The 18,110-nt window shown below is 37.3% G+C and overlaps 1 protein-coding gene across 2 annotated transcripts in view; it reads right to left on the minus strand.

Moving 5' to 3' along the window:
- Window positions 1-408: 408 nt before the first annotated feature.
- The window catches only part of GTF2A1 (general transcription factor IIA subunit 1), a 30,452-nt gene continuing 12,750 nt past the window's right edge, over window positions 409-18,110 (minus strand). For both annotated transcript variants that reach the window (XM_067296888.1, XM_067296889.1), the window contains 6 exons: window positions 17,922-17,986; window positions 15,674-15,749; window positions 13,558-13,691; window positions 12,372-12,692; window positions 8,265-8,354; window positions 409-5,017 (listed from right to left, as the gene is read on the minus strand). In XM_067296888.1, the coding sequence (XP_067152989.1) occupies window positions 4,910-5,017; window positions 8,265-8,354; window positions 12,372-12,692; window positions 13,558-13,691; window positions 15,674-15,749; window positions 17,922-17,986 (794 nt within the window). In that variant the 3' untranslated portion in view covers window positions 409-4,909. The remainder of the gene's footprint in view (window positions 5,018-8,264; window positions 8,355-12,371; window positions 12,693-13,557; window positions 13,692-15,673; window positions 15,750-17,921; window positions 17,987-18,110) is intronic.

Below are 18,110 nucleotides of genomic sequence, written 5' to 3' on the forward strand. Positions count from 1 at the left end.
GTTCTGTCAAATTACTTTCACTGGTGAAGCCTTTCCACTCAGCCAGCTCTCCTCTAAGACTGTCCCACATTGCCATTTAAAGGATTCTTGTTCCAGATGGCACAATGAGTTATTCAACCAATCCTGTCTCAAGATCTAAGTCTCAGGTTACTGTAGGGGGATAATTATTTAATAAATTTGAAAATCTAGCCTCAAGATTAAAATGCCAATTTTATATAACAATGTAATTATGCTAAATGGAGAGCCCACAAAGGAAATTCAATAAGTAGGTGACAGAGAAAAAGTTTCCCTGAGCTTGAAGAAATTGTTATGAAAATAAATTCAGAATCTTCAGTGTTATTACAACCTGCATTAAACATCATATATTTAACAAATGCACATGCAAGATAGTAAATGAAGTGGCAAACATTTTTAAATAACATCTTTAATTAAAGTTTTTGCAAAGGCAAAATATTAAACTTAAAATAGGTCTTAGTACATCAAAATACTAAGTTCTCTAATTGTATTCCAAGCATGGCCTTTGAAACATAATATCCTGTATATCACAGAGGAGCAACCTTGATCTGCAATTGTACAGAATGAATTTTACAAACATAATAAATATATTTACCCCCTTACACATAACAGTATATGTACAACAGCAGTTGACAATAGTAGCTCAGAACAGCAAAAAAGGATATTCCCCCACTCCATATTTTATTGGTACCCTATGCATTCTGGAACACGTCTCATAGGATGACTGTACATATAGCTAACCCAAGGCAGTTCCTCCTGTTAAAAGAGTTTCTTTTGTTCCACAATGTCTAATTCACCAAATAATAATTGAAAGACACACTGCATGAACTGCTTTAAAAAATAGTAATAATAATTAAAAAAAAGCAGACAACAGGGAAACCAAAGGATTGTTCTTTTTTTTTTTGTTTTGTTTTTTTGTTTTTACACATTTCCCAACCAATCACAGTGATGGGAAAACAAGACTTTAAATGCGAGACACCTATACGTAAAAATGTGCAAGTTTCTTCATCTTTTGTAATCATTAATCTCAAAGTCTGAAAACAACTCTGATTTCAGTGGGAGGGGAGGGGAGGGGGGCAGTCAGGGCACCACAGCCCCCAGCGCTCTGTAAGGCAGCCCCACATTAACCCGGTGTGCGTTATCCTAAAACCACTCTTCACTTCCTGCACTTCTTGTTGCATTCTGTTGGGAAGCTTTGGGGTTGGGGGAGTTTTAGGTTTTGGGGGCTTTTTTTGTTTAAAGGAACTTTTATAAATCAAAGAGATTGACTCAAAATGAACTTGAGTTCACCAGGTCTCTAACTCCTGCACTGAAATTACAGAATTTTACTCTGACATCGTTTTATGGTGCCATAATTACTGTTAACTACCAAATGGTAAAACTATCTTCACAGAACTAAAACCCAGTGAAGTTTACTTTAACACTCCTACTCTGCAGAAGAAATAGAAAAACATTTATGAAAAATTCCATTATATAACACAGTATTTTCTTTGCTCTTTTCCAGAAACTGCTTCAGAATCATGTATCATAGTCTTGGAAATAAACTCTGACCACAATTTTTGCTTTAAATCGTGATTAGGGAACTGAATGATGTTCAAATGCAACTTCTGATTACAATGCAGGAACAAGGAGTATGAAACCTTAAAGAAATCTTGTCACTAACCAGCAACTGAGGGGAGAATAAAATCATACTTTTTATTTAAATAGTCCAATATAAAGTTCCTTATGTGACTAAATTCTCTATTACCTCCTTAACAGAAAACACACTTCAATTGGTTTTCAACTTAGATGTTTTTAAATGATTGCACACACTAAAACGCAACAAAATTAGAGCAAAACAGTTGCTTTTATGATTGAAGCACTGCAGGAAATCTACTCTCTCAGGAATCCAAAAAAAATTTTGTCATGCTGGCAAAACAGGTATTCTGCAAACTGAAAAGGCACAAGACTCAGGGTTTTGCCTAGTTCCTCTGCAAGTTTCCATCAGCCATCGTGGTTATAATTATGAAGTTATCTTTCCCCATATTTTTCCATCATAAAAAGGTGCTCCATTATCTGTGCAAATTTAAACATAAGCCCTCTTGAAATCATTAATTGCTTCCATAATACTGAACTATTTAAATGAAAAAAATCTATTTCTGGGGGGGTAGGTAGGTGGGAATCATTTATAGACTATGAACATGGGAATCCCTTGCCCTCTGAAAGGAATGGTTTCTGTGGAACCTAATGAAATGGTCTGTTCAGTTACATTGTTAAAACCATGATTAAAAATTCAAGTACAATAATAAAATTAAGCAAACTACATTCTTACAGCAAGTCGCTACAATAAAATGAAATTACAACATGCTTTTTTGATTTAAAAAAGGAACACTTGATGTAGCAATAAGAGCACAGTTTGGTATGTTCATGTTTGACTGGCTTTCAGAAAACTTCACAGGTACTTGTATTTGAAGACAAAACTTCTCATCTGACAAGCATACCATAAGTTAGCTTGCATGAGACTGTGCAAGTTCAGAGAGCTTCTAATATCCTTCAAAACAGGCTACGCTTAAGTTACCTTTAAAATTCTGGAATCCCTTAGAAATAAATAAAAAGGCTATGCAGCTTCTAGTATACACAAGTGGGTGAAGAATCAATGTATGAAAATGAAGTGTTGTACAGTAATCCAGTTTCCAGTAGCATAAACAGGAATCTATAGCTAACGGGATTTTTTTTTTCCTTTTTACTGGTTCAGTTGTGCAGCATTATGGGATTTGTTTGAAGTCCATTATTTAAGACTTACTCGTAATAGATTTGGGAAAGATGAGGAAAGGAAGTAGCTGATACATTATTGATTTCATTGCAGTTATACATAGTTTAAGTGTTAACAGTGGTTTAAAAAAAAAAAAGTTTTCTGCTTTGTTCAGAAGAAAACAAACACCAGTCTGTTTCAGATACCTTGAAGCCCCGAGTCAAAAATGTACTCTATATGATTATGCCACTACTTAACAATGAATTAGTAAAACCAGAAATTAACTTTTCAAAAGCTTACGTATGCAGATGACTTACTAACAAACATGGCTCTAGACAAGACCTACAGATAGTTTCAGTCTGTGTCAATGAGACCACAGGTGTGAGAAGTCACAGCAAAAAAACCCCCTCTTTTTACAACGTATTTGAATTTTCTACACGCTACTGAGACTATGAATGCACTTGGTGGCAAGTAAAGCAGAATGAAAATGAGAACAGTGCTTATATACTGCTAAAATACACTTATGACTTTTTAAAATAACATTTTAAAAGTTTCATTCTCAAGAAGAAAGGCCAGAATTGTTGGTCAAATGTCTGCTTCTGAAATTCTTCCCCAGTTCAGTTAATTATCTTTGCTGTGTCCTTTTCATTGTTTTTTCCAAGCACCCAACAAAACAGCATTTTCCAAAATGGTGAGCCACATGAACATTCCTTCCTCAACAGTTTAAGCACAATGACCATTCCCTCTCCTCCCTCAAAACCACATTTCTGAAAGCAGGGTTTGGAAGAATAACCAATGCACGAAGAAAAGGTGTTCACAATTCTAAGAGGAGGAGGGGAGTGGGGGCGGGGGGGAACCACTTTGCTGCTTTTTACAACAACCACCCCCCCCAAAAAAAATCACTCTAGAAAAGGCAAGTGAAAAAGCTATTACATGAGGTTTAGTGCATCGGACTACTTGATTTTCATTACCAAGTCAGCCTAAAGATACTCTAACAAAGTTCGTGTTCTCAAAGCTGTGCAGCTCTCTTCACAAAACTACATGCCACCTGGAAACTTCAGAGAGATTTACTGCTGCAGGTAACTTAAGGCTATACTATTCAGTAAGCAAACCTTTGATTAACAAACTTGCAGCTAATAGAACTTTGTGTGATTTTCTACATTAAAAATTTAGTCATTCCTGTGGTCCGTTCAAATATTTGTGGATGTCTGGACTACAGATGTAGTATGTAAGTGAAGGAATGCATCTATTATGTGATTACCTACACATTTCATTCAAAAGGTCTCCAAAGCCTTTATAAGAAGACAGTAGAAACTATTATTATTCCTCTCAGTTCAATGATGCTGAACGACCAAACAGCAAGAGTACAATTAGAGTTAAGCAGTCTGACTTTTTGGGGGGAGCTACAGGTGCTTAGTATTTAAAAAATATAGTCCTAAATAAAAGATGCCATTCACATGAAATAAAAATAATTTCAAAATATAAATGATCGTTTTACCATTTTCTAACTGCTAGGAACAAGAACTTGTTTATGGGGAATGGTATTGAAAACAACAAATAGATATAATAATTAATGAGCTTATCAGAATTAAAAATATTTTCCTTATACATGTTATTTAAAATTTAACACCTTAATTCTGACCCTTCTGTACAAAGCTTGCACGCAGTTTAAGTAACATTCTTACCATCCTCACTACCAAAAGGAAGTGTTCAAAGCAAAAAGATTTGTACACACAATAAGCATTTTCAGATTAATAATCTATCAAAGGGAAGAGTTCCTTCAATCAGTGGAAGAAATATTTTAAAATCTTAAACCAAGGGAAGAAGGGGGAGACAAAGCCTTACATGCTAAATACCAGCTGAAGGTACCTGTATGTAGAATTGATAATTAAGGTATTCCTAACACACAAAACCAGCTCCCAGACAATGCTATAGCTGCTACAGTCCATGGCTTGCTCATCTGAAGTAGTGTCTTTGTTGCCACATTTTATCTTTGTTCCGATAGTTTTGTTTATGCTTTATTTCTGATGTGCAGATACGTATTTTGGTTGAAATATATATCCAAGTCTCAACCTTTCCTGCTTTTGAATTTTTTTCCTCTTATGGGGAGTTTTTCTTTTCTTTTTTTTTTTTTTTTTTTCTTTTTTCTTTGTCTTAAAAACTTCACCATTCTGCATCCCCAATGGCTTTGGAAAATACATAATCTCTTCCATTAAGATTCATGATGCCATCTTTGAGGTGAAATTTCCATTTATTTTTACTTCTGTGGATCTAAAAATAGGAAAAAAGTTGAAATATTACTTTGCATCAGAAAAGGGTAGTAATGCTTCAGTAATTATAAGGGCAAAAAACCCACAATGATTAGACACCAATAGATTACTATAAACATCTTGAAAAATCAAGTCTGCGTTTAGTTCCAAAAAACACCTGTCTATCTTCAGCTTACATTTTTTTAAACGAGGGAGAGCTGTCATGGCAACTGTCAAGAAATCATGCAGCCACAGGGGCATTCTGAAATCCAACATATACAGCATGGTTTTAGAGGTGGTTGGACAGAAAAAAGTGGAAAAATATATATCCATCCACCTTTGCTGCTTTGATTAATATATCTTCAATTATGACATCCATGAAACTCCACTTGAAAGCCAAAAATTTCCAATTCAATCAGCATAACATAACACTTTCAACCAGCCATGAATAGGTGGAAAAAAATGTAAGTGCAGAGTCAAACTCCAATATTATAATAAGCAGAAAGTTAAATAGGTCTGCCATATCTCTGTGTATAAAGGAATCAAAACTTGTTTGCATGCAGAATGGAGCTTAGACAGAGGAGAGGAGAATGACTCTGGAGTTCAGCAAGTACGTATGGGTTAAAAGGCAAGTGGATATTCGCAAGTTTTTCAGTGTGAAAATCTCTATAGTACAAAACACACAGGTTGATATAGCTGAGAAAGAAATACCACAGTCTTATATTCTATTCTTTCCCCTTAATGGAGGGTGATTTATGTTCTAATTCTCCCCTATAGTGTCAGGGGAGAACAGCAAGATCTCCAGACAAAAAGATGATATTGGGGATGATGGAATGAAGCTGAATGTTCTTAAGACTCAAGTTTCAACTTTAACCTATAGTCTTCCCAGTTAAAATATGGAACATTTAAGGCTTTGTATAAAAGAGCAAAAGACCAGCATGATCAACCAGCAGAACAAGTTATTCAAAGAAAGCAAGGATCCTTTGGAAAGCTGAAACGTTGAACAAATGAGAAAAGAGGATCATGAACTTCATGAACTTTAGCAGATTGAAGATATAATTGCCAGTCTTTAAATAACAAAACAAAACAAAAACAATCCATCTTTTACAAAGGGCATAAAATCAAGGAAGCCACATCACAATTTTTCAAGACCCATCAAGGACAGGAAGCCTAACCATCTATCGTTAGTGTTGTAAATCCAAACAATAAAGTAGCACCAGAACAGATATGACTATAGTAGTCAAACAATTATTAGTACTATTATTTGCTCTGTGCTTACTTTAAACTAAAAGAAGTTAGTGTAATCAGCAAATAAATGAACAAGAAAAAGTCTCGCTTGTATACTCTGCTTGCACTTCTAGATGGCATTCAACAAAAATCCCTCAGAGACAGTTGAGCTGCCATGAGGTAAGGGGGAAGGTCCTCAGATGAACAAATAAATGATTAAAGATGGGAAAACAGGAGTAAGAACACTGTTTTTACAGTTCAATGAGATCATTCCAAAAGATATTTTTGCTGGCTGGAGTCCATGGTTTTAAGAATTCACTGATCATCTGGAAAATGACAAAAGATCACTGATGATACAAAGGAGAACAGTTACTGAAGAGCTGCAGAACGACGTCACTGTCCTAACTCATTGTGTACTAAAACAGCAGCGACATTCAAGGCACATGAAGGTAGTAATGAAGAAAAAACAATCCTAACTTACGTGTATACAAAAAGAGATGTGACTGATTTGGAACAGAGAAGACTGAGGAGGGATACGATGAACTACAAAATCATAAAAGACACAAATAAGGCAGATAGGAAACACTACTCACTCCTCTAAATAAATAGCTAGGAGATATCACATGAAACTAGTGGGTTCAAAACAAGGTAGTTCTCCACACATCACATATCTCAGTTGTGAAACTTATTATCATAAGACAAATTTCACAAGGATTCATAAAGTAATCAGACAAATTAATGACAGAAAAAATCCACTGCTGGTTCTCCAAAATGAAAGCACTGTCTAAAGGATGGCAGCACGCTTGCTGTGAGCATTGCTACCCATTTGCCCTCATCTCACTGTCCCAGAGGCACCCACTACTGGTCACTGCAAGACACAACATTGTGCAAGGGGGAACTTGCTCAGAACAACAGAGCTGATCCTGTGTATTTTATACAGACGAACTGAACAGCTATTGGTAAGTGGTGAAATTTTTCAGAGCACGCAGCACTAGAGGTTCACAATGGGTACTGTTCCCTGTTGAGTTAAAGTTCTTAATCTTTAAGAAGGCAAGGATTTCAGAAGAGATCCTGTTGTCCAGCTTTAGAAGCTCCCAACAAGCTTATCTGACTGCCATTCTGAGGTAGCTCACTATCCTCATGGACTGTAAGGACCCTTGGAACGTAACAATTTTTGATTACAGTCTGGAGGAGACAGCTGGCTGGAGTGCAGGTACTGATGCTGCTTGCAGCATCTTAAATCTTGCATCTAAAATTCTTTATTGAATCTGATGACAACTCCAAGAAGAGTCAGGAAGACTGACTTAACTAAAATAACTTAAATAACTGAAGAGTTTTTCTTAAGTCATTCTTTATAATGTAGATTGTATTCAAAAGTCTTGCAGGTTTTTTTCTCCCTTAAAAAGGGAGAAAGTCATGGCTGTTCAACTCAGCTCAGCCTAGGCAAAGGAAGAAAATCGACATCAAAGAAACTTTATGCATACTACCTCAGTAAAAAGGTGTCTGATAGCCTCCAGACAAAAAATAAAAAAATAAATTAAAGACATGAATGTATCCTTGCATATTCCAGGCAAATATGCAAAAAGAAATTAGTCATTACAGAGGAGAGACAAGACGGTTGAACAGAATTTAAAGCAAAATAAGCAGTGTTCCACATTGCCATTTCTGAAAAGAATGCACAGAAAGATCATTCCTCTCCGATACCTATTCAGTCATCAAGAAGAAACATTTTTAGTCATCAGTGAACAGTTTTGCATCAAGCCTAAATCATACTGGCTATTGCTTTCATTTATGGCCACAGCAAACGTACCAAAACTCATTTGCAATAGTTCACTTTTCCTGAGCCCAGAAGAGCAACCCTTTGTTGAACACACACAGATGTGATATGGAAAAAAAATTCCACCAAGTTTCTCCAAGTCTTGTTCACTACCACAAGGTAATTTCTACTTTATAGTCACACAAAGATATCATTTAAAAAATCTGACTTGACAGGGAAGAACAGAGAAAGCAAAATTCTTCTTTCTGTTCTATAGAGATTTTACCTTATCATACTGGCACACAACAACATTTTCCGTATCAAACAGTTCTTGCCCTTCCTCATCACTCACATCATCTTCACTGTTTAGGGGCTCCTGAAAGAAACACATGCAGAGAGTTATGCTTTTTAGTAAGATTATAGCTGTTACTTTGATTACTTGCATGAGGATACAATCTGTCTACAAACTATGGTCCTGAAAAAAGCATTTGAGGTGAAAGTATTAGGCTTTCCAGGGGAAGGCAGACATGCAGTTCCTTTCTGCCCTCCATGCTGTGGATGTCCTCAGGCTTTTAATCAATCTTAGTGTGAAATTTCAGTGTCCAGGTCAGATTCTGGGCCACGAGTGCTGAGGGAGCTGGCGGACATTATTGCTAAGCCACTCTCCATCATCTTTGAAAGGTCATGGAGAACAGGAGAGGTGCCTGAAGACTGGAAGAAAGCCAATGTCACCCCAGTCTTCAAAAAGGGCAAGAAGGAGGACCCAGGGAACTACAGGCCAGTCAGCCTCACCTCCATCCCTGGAAAGGTGATGGAGCAGCTCATCCTGGAAGCCATCTCCAAGCATGTGGAGGACAAGAAGGTGATCAGGAGTAGTCAGCAAGGCTTCACCAAGGGGAAATCATGCCTAACCAGTCTGGTAGCCTTCTATGATGGAATGACTGGCTGGGTAGATGAGGGGAGAGCAGTGGATGTTGTCTACCTAGACTTCAGCAAGGCTTTCGACACTGTCTCCCATAACATCCTCATAGACAAGTTCAGGAAGTGTGGGTTAGATGAGTGGACAGTGAGGTGGATTGAGAACTGGCTGAATGGCAGAGCTCAGAGAGTTGTGATCAGTGGCACAGAGTCTAGTTGGAGGCCTGTAGCTAGCGGTGTCCCCCAGGGGTCAGTACTGGGTCCAGTCTTGTTCAACTTCTTCATCAATGACCTGGATGAAGGCACAGAGTGCACCCTCAGCAAGTTTGATGATGATACAAAACTGGGAGGAGTGGCTGATACGCCAAAGGGCTGTGCTGCCATTCAGAGAGACCTGGACAGGCTGGAGAGGTGGGCAGAGAGGAACCTCATGAAGTTCAACAAAGGGAAGTGCAGGGTCCTGCACCTAGGGAGGAATAACCCCATGCAGCAGTACAGGTTGGGGGTTGACCTGCTGGAAAGCAGCTCTGCGGAGAAGGACCTGGGAGTGCTGGTGGACACCAAGTTAAGCATGAGGCAGCAATGTGCCCTTGTGGCCAAGAAGGCCAATGGTATCCTGGGCTGCATCAGGAAGAGTGTTGCCAGCAGGTCGAGGGAGGTGATCCTGCCCCTCTACTCAGCCCTGGTGAGGCCACATCTGGAGTACTGCGTCCAGTTCTGGGCTCCCCAGTACAAGAAGGATGTGGCACTACTGCAGCAAGTCCAGCGAAGGGCTACAAAGATGATTAGGGGACTGGAGCATCTCTCTTATGAGGAAAGGCTGAGAGAGCTGGGCCTGTTTAGCTTGGAGAAGAGAAGGCTGAGAGGAGATCTTATCAACGTGTACAAGTATCTGAAGGGAGGGTGTCGAGAGGATGGGACCAGACTCTTTTCAGTGGTGCCCAGCGACAGGACGCGAGGCAACGGGCACAAACTGAAACACAGACACTTCCATCTGAACATGAGGAAAAACTTTTTCACTGTGAGGGTGACAGAGCACTGGAACAGGTTGCCCCGAGAGGTGGTGGAGTCTCCTTCTCTGGAGATATTCAAAACGTGCCTGGATGTGATCCTGTGCAATGTGCTCTAGGTGACCCTGCTTGAGCAGGGGGGTTGGACTAGATGATCTCCAGAGGTCCCTTCCAACCTCAGCGATTCTGTGATTCTGTGATTCTGTGATTCTGTGATCTTGGCACCACAGCCTTGCATCACCACGCTCATGCTTACTCCTTAACTGTAAACATTCTGGTGCTTGCAGTTCATCTTTACAAAAATTTATTTTATCATTATACAGGTTTTCATATCTTAGGCAGCTAAGCAGTGGAAATGCAACATTAGTCACATCATTCCCTATGTGTCAATAGATACAGAAACAGCCACAACTTATTCATGCTTGTCTGGTGCACCATAAACTGAAATAGAACTCGACACATATACGGTTTTTAGAAGAGGGAAAAAACGCTGTTTTAAGATAATTTTGCATAGATCCATATAAACTTAACTTCTCCAGATGTTCTATTAAGTATTTTCATGTCTCTTAAGAATTACTTTTCTCGTTTCCAACAACAGTCTCTTCACCCCTTCATTTTTTTCTAAATTGAGCAATTTCTTCCATTCTTTACTACTCCTTCATTCCTGCACTTCCAGGCTTGGAGTCTTCTAATCAAAACATGTCTACAGGATCACTAAATGCCACCCCAATATACACAAATATCCCTTCTGAACTGCAAGTCTACTGTGTGTCCAATTTCATCTTCCCTGCATGACCTTTCCACCCCCGTCCACAAGCTTGCTACAAACTGAACATGATAGGACCATCCTGAAGCTCATATTGGAACTGGATACCTCTTCTAGATCATTCTTGCTCCTTCTCTGGTCTGACAGTGTCCATCAGCCAAAAGAACATTCTGATGCACAAAGTCCTATGCACTGCGGTGAGAATGTCACAGCAGAAATTTCTTCCATCTCATGTAAACAGCAAATATTTCAAAAGCTAGTACAACCATTACTAAATGCAAAACAAGTTTTCTGAAGTCTTCCACATAATCCTCATTTTCCCACCCACCTCAAAATATATAAGCTACACTGGGGAGATCCTAATGAGAGAAGACAAAGGCGTACCACAGGGTTCCTAATTCCTTCCAAAGTAATACTATATTTAAGTGACTTAACAAGCTTTAATGAACTGCTCTACTTGTTATGTAACTGCAGATTAACGAAGGGGGCAAAAATAACAGGAGATCTCTCGCATGCAGAAAATAAAGCCTTGGCATATAAAAAAATCCACGAGAACCCTGGCATTAAGACAATATTAAAGAACACTTAAGTATGATGATGTATACTTAATAGGGCAACGACTAACACGTTCAGACTGACATCAGTGCTGGTCAACATAAAAGTAGAAAAGTAGATGTGGACCCAACTAGTAAGTTACAACAGGAAAATACTGTTAGACACCACTGTAGACATATTACAAAAAAACCTTGATAAGAATTAGAAGTTTTACCTGCATACACTGCATAGATGATACGGATGATAAAATGCTACATATGTTCCCAATACTAGCATTTTAAAGGGAATGTTAAAATAACTGGAAGGCTGCAGAGAACTGTAGAAGAGGCTGAATAATCTGGCAGTTCAAAAATGCATCTTTGGAAAATAATTTTAGTTTATTAATATCCTAATTTCTTCTTCTGCAGGGCTCTGATACAACAAAAAAAGGTTTAGTAAGAGCCACTGGCTGAAGTCTGAAACCTAAATCATTCAAAGTCTAAATTAAGCGCACACAGTTAAGAATGTAACAAGTTATTAAGAGTATTCACTCCCGCTCCTATCTCTTGCTTTAGTTAAATCAAGGTCAGTTGTTTTTCTAGAAGGTGTTTTATTGTCAAATTTGAATTCTCAGAGTTGTTTTAGGGTAACTGAAAGCAACTGAATTGTAAGAGATCTGGTCTGACCAGACCTATTTGTCCCCTCTTTTTCTAAGAGTTTTGAATCTGAAGCACAGACTCCTAAAACAGTGAACAAAGAACATACTCCCCTTCTTTTTATCCTTCATAACTTTGCTTTGGTATGCAGCATTCAGTCCCAAATGCAGTTGACTACTTCTGATCTCTATGATGGTTTCATAATCTCATGGCTGACCTCTCCATAATACCAGAAATACTGCTACTACAGATTTTATAAGGCCATTCACAATAATTACAATTTTCACTGCCCCCTCTGCTGCATTTCAGGGTGCTTTGCTAATGTACGAAAAGTTTCCACCACCTCAGTATGGGAAATAAAGAAACTGAAGTAAAAGGATAAAGCGATATTCTCAAAATTACAAGAATACAACATTCTTTGAGGCATATAGTTTTCTTTCAAATATTGTGGAAAAATTAAGAACAAGACAGAGGCATGTTCCAATCTTCCGAAATATTGTCAAGTTTACCTCTTCAACCTGGCCATCTTCACCTCCATCTTTTTCTTTGTCTTCCTCTTCATCATCATCATAGTCTTCTTCCTCATCTTCTTCTTCCTCAGAAGATGTGTCCCCTGCTCCATCAACTTGGAGCACAAGCGGTGCTTGTGGCTGCGCCTGTTGTTGCTGTGGTTGCTGTTGACCAGCTGCAGGAATCTGTGCTTGGGCAGGTGTAGGGGCAGCCACTGTTGTAGGTATGACTTGTGTTTTATTTCCTGTAAACAGGATCTGCTGAGGCTGAATAATCACTCCTGTCTGCTGGGAAATCCCTCCAGGGATAGGAGCCAAAACCTGATGGAATATCATTGTAAGTACAGTGGCTGCTACCATAACTCACTACCATACCAATTACCCACAGAAAACAATTAAAACATATCAGTCTGACTTATGTTAATTAGAGAAACAAGAGTTACAAATATTCCATTTATATCAGACACAATTTCATCTTCAACAACATAGCTTCTCTCATTATTTGGTGTTCATTTTCTGCATTTTGCACTAAACCTAAGGAAATCTGTTGTCTCATTTTCCATTCTAAAACATTAGCACTTTCACCATACTGAGTTCGAAGTACAGTAGTTTTTAAATTCAAATAAAAGATTATTTTTAAACCTTCTTTACAAAACATGTAACTTTAAACTCTCTATGTATTATTATTCAGGCCTAAACTGCAGAACTGTGACACAGTATTAAATTCAGTACCCATGCAGTCTGGATGCACACTCAACCTTGTAGCCAAATGAAAATCTTGCCATGACATACTGTATTCACTGTTAAAAAAAACAGGTTTTTTAAGTATTTCTTTCTAAATGCTAAGTGGCAAAGAATTATTTTAACTAATAAAAATTTTTAGAGCATAGACTAAAATTATACACATTCTATATATTTTTCATCAGGGGACACATAAAAGCAATTTTAAACTGAGACCAGTGAGAATTTGGTACAGACTTAAATGTCAGTTAAAAATGACATTTCCAAATTGTTCATTTTTAAAACCCACACTACTTAACATAATTCTCTTTTCTTTCATATACCATTTCTGATTTTGTCAAGTTTGTATTCTCTTTCAACTTGCTCAATTTAAAATGCAAGCCTCTCTAGTAATTTCTATCAAGTTTTCTCCTTCAAATCTATCTGTTCAAAAATTTTTCTTTACCTGCTGAATCACAGGTGCTTGTACACCACCAGGCTGCATTTGCGGTATGACCTGCTGCTGTAGAACAACCGGTTGCTGCGGCTGAATGATATACTGAGCTCCATTTGCAGTTCTAACTACTTGGAGGATCTGGCCTGGAATAAATAAATATATAATCAAATTAATTTTTTTAAAAAAAGCATGTTTAAAATAATCTTAGTTTAGCAGCTTGTTTCCTGGAAGAAGACCAAAAACAATTAAAGGACAGCATTTATCTTTGTCTTTCACTAGAGAAAAGATACAACTATTTTAGTTACTTAGAACCTGTTATAGCAACTGTTTCAGAAACAAAGAGACAAGATTAATACCTAAATAATTGCAAGGTGTGTAATTCAGGAATAATTTATGTATACAAGACCCCTGAAGCCAAAGAGTAATCCTTTAAAGCAGCACAATATTTCAAATATTAACTTCCTACTTAAGAACATACTTCATGTATTGTAAGATAAATTTTACAGATAGAACACAAAACATATATATACCAAAACAGGAAGTACAGGAATTCACATAAAAAATTCTATCCACTACTAATGCTGTAGTATTTCCAAGGTCTTGTCAGATGAAATACCCTTTCCCAGAGATTCTTGTCCCTCTGATTACCCATTTTAAGAAATTCCTCTATGCATTACTTCCTTTTCATTATTAATGTGCCGTTGTCTTTTTGAAAACTCTATCCTTTCACTTATTAATCATCTCTCCTTCCTTTTCCCATAATTCTTGTATTCTGATCCCAGCTCTGTTGTCTTTTATTACCCTTTAGCTTTATTATTTTGCCATTTTCCTCACTTTGCAAAATACGTCTAAGACTTATACATCTTTACAAATGGCCTCCAACTCTGAAAAAGGGATCTAAGACATATTCCAACATCAGTTCTTCACATTTCTATTCTGAAAGATGCAGACGTAGGAAAAAAAAAAAAAAAAAAAAAAGACGTTAGATAATTGCTCAACCTTAAACATTTCCCTCAACGGCTGATATTCTTTCCTGTCTTCCATTCACAGTACAAAATGCAAGGCCTATTTACTGAAACAACGAAGTATACCTGAAAAAGGGAATACGGTTCTGCAGGCAACCTCCTGTCCTTGTGTAAGAAAACATACTACAAATATTTGTAACTGAACAAAAAGTGATGACCGTAACAAGCATAAGAAATACATGCCATGAAATTTGGCTGTAAAGCATAAATGTGCTTCCTTAAAATTGGAAGGGATCAAGTTCCTAAAATAGCTATACATTTCAATTTTAGTTAGTCTAAAGATCCATTAAACATTCAAATGTTTAAAGTAGAAAGGCTAAATTAGTAGCCCAGCAAGTGATTTTGAGTAGACTAGGCAAATTATTCTGGCAAGAGTATCACCTGTGTCTAGAAAATGAACTTTCTCAGATCTTCCTTCACTGTCCATATCAGAGTATATCCAGAACCAAGCTTATGAAATCAGCATAATACAAGAATACTGCACATGAAGCATCAGATACACTGTTCATAAAAGTGACACTTACATTAGATTCCAAATATACAGCATCACAGTATTTAAACATGACATATCCAGCACTGCCAGCAAAATTGGAAATTCCATTGTGCGTGCTTAGGAGGTACCAGAAACGTCAAGACACTCCCCCACCTGAAAGTCACAGAGAGGGTGTTCCTGCTCTTAAATCCCCAATCTAGTATTTGGGCTTGGATCATGCTTCACAAAGCTGAAAAATACACGAAGCAGAGAGACAGTAATGCCCATCTTCTAGCTTCATGCACTTGTCTTAAAAGTACAGAAAACTAGCATAGAATCTAACCCACACCACTGTTAGGTCAAAACTGCAAGGTTTGAAAAACTAACCAGTCTGTGAGCAAAAGAGACTAGGAGTCTAGCAAAGCAATGATGGCACTACTTTGTGAAGGCTGATTTCCAGGTTCTGCTTCTTAAATCTAATGACATTGCAATGCACTATGAATGAGCGACGACTAGAAGAAGTGCATGAACCGCATAAATAGCAAGGTCTTGTAGAACCCAGAATGTCTCTCCCCCAAGCACTGTCAGCCTCAAGACTTTCGTTTGACTTCAGTGTTGAGATAGTTACCTGAATTTGTAAGTATCTGTTGAACAGGAGTAACGCCAGCAGGGAGAGCCAAAGTAGCTGCAGTGGCTGCAGCACTCTGAAACATAGGAAAAATTTTTAACTGCAAATGTTATTGTCAGTGTTTCACATCACAACATACTACCTGAAAATTAAATATCTACCTTTTTTATTGCTATTTACAATGTTTGCAAATAAGTTTATGCAGCTATTAAAAGATGGTCATTAATTAACTGTATATTATACTACATATAAAAATTATTTTTGTATCTTCTTCCTTAATAGGAAGAACCACTAAGCATCAATCACTAAGCATCACAACTTAACCTAAAAGTTCGGATTTTGTTCTCCTCTGCCATCTCTGCTGACATTATTAATAGAGTCCAATACTGGACTGCACATATGGCAATGTTACTTCTACTTTTTCAAAGTAGCTTAAGGTATGGGCCAATAAACATCACCTGAAGAAACACAAGGTACTTGAACAATGATCATGTTTGCCTGCCTTGTTTGCACATGGAATAGTAGTTAAGTCTGCACTTTTTGTTTTTTTAATTCTGCAAATGATTTTCATTTCAAGTTCTGTGTAACACAGCTCTACTGAATATATACACGTAGTGCACTGACTGTTCAACAAAATGACTCATTTTTCTCTCACAGATAGTCAGTTAGGAGAGAAAACCAAAGATTTTTAATGGGTAATGATTCTAACTTATAAGGAAGCTAAATTCCAACACAATCAAGGAGCTCAAAACATGAAAATTTGCATTAAGTCCTTAAGTCACAAAGGGAGATGGACTTCTCCAGAGGCCTATTCATTTCAAGGGTCTAATAACATCTAACTTTTGAAAAGCCTCTCCTTCTCCACCAAGGAAGATTATTCTCCTCTACTAAAAGGATTTAAACTTTATCACTGGGTTGAATGCATATTTCCTGTTTGTAAGATACACAGTCTCTCCTTATCATCTCACTAATGTAGTAATTACAACTTCCAAAATTAGCAAACACTGAGCAAAGTTAAAAAAGTGCTCTTCTGCATCCTCACATCCCAGGCAAGTGCAAATGCATAAGTTCTCATTATTCTCTGCCTTCCAAAATATTCAAGATTTGTCTGATCCATTCTTTGGTACTGACTTAAATGTTTATTAGAAAGCACACAATATTTCCAAGTTGATTCTCTAACACAGTATTTATTGAATTGGCAGCCTTCTGGAGCATACACTTCAACTGCATTTTGACAGCAGCAGAGTTTAAAGCTCAATATATTCATTTCTGCAATACTCATCAATAAGATCTAACAATGAGAAGAGATAGGGGAAAAAAAAAAGATTTAACTGCTGGAATAGGCAAGTTACTAATTCCATAGAAATGGTTGTGAAGCATAAGAAAAATAAAAGTAGATGTTAGTCTGCTCTAAGCCTCCAGGCAAATCATGCTATTTGGTTAATGAAGTTCAGGTTCTTTTCTATAAGATTAACAGTCCTTCCATCAGGTAATGGAGAAGTGAATGGTAAGCAAACTACTGCTGCTTTGACTAATCATCAGACTTTGTTTAATGTGCTTTCACCACGAAAGCAGTAAGAATGTAGTGAATATTGTTTTAATATACATATTTAACTTGTTTTAGCTGTTGTTTTCATGGATTTGCAATAAAAGTATTATTTTTTTTTAGCTTAAGCCATGGCACTTAAAGCAAGATACTAAAAAATTAACCTCTAAAGATAAAACCTGCAAGAAATGGGTAAAAGACCAGACTCAGTTTTATGTGTTTTTACAAAATTATCAAAATAATCAAAACAATACAACCAAAAAAGATCAATGTGAATGACTAGATAATCTCCTGTTTGCTATAATCTTAAATTTCAGAACACTTAACATGGTTTCCTGCATCTAGCAAATACAATATGCTTATACCAGTTAACAGTGTTGTGTCAGTACACAACAAGCTCATCATAATGCAGATTTACACCAACAGTACTCTATCATCTGATAAAATAAAGTTTTGGTCGAAGACATGTATAGCAGAAGATCAAGATAAGCCCTAGATGTGTTACCAAAACTAAGTCCTGGACAACCGATCCTGAATTGTCAGCACAGCAGAAAAACTCAGTAATATGGCAGCCAGCTTTACCAACGCTTCCCAACTTACTTTTAAGCATTTGATGACTAATACCAGGTTTATGTTTGCTATTTAATCAAAACAACTTACATAATGATGGAGTATGCAAGGATAACCTTCTGCTTTTCTTACCATGCCTGATGCATTCATATGTGGTATCAGCTTGGAATCTGGCACGATAACCTGCTGCTGAGGTGCTAGAAACATAAAAAAATAGCATTGTATGAAAACTATGCAGTCTGCCCAAAATAACATCCTAGACAGAATGATTATAGATAGGACATCACACAAACATCAGCTGAGCTTTATAACCAAAACAGC

Source organism: Apteryx mantelli, chromosome 4, assembly GCF_036417845.1.
Source record: "Apteryx mantelli isolate bAptMan1 chromosome 4, bAptMan1.hap1, whole genome shotgun sequence".
Classification (NCBI taxonomy): Eukaryota; Metazoa; Chordata; class Aves; order Apterygiformes; family Apterygidae; genus Apteryx; species Apteryx mantelli.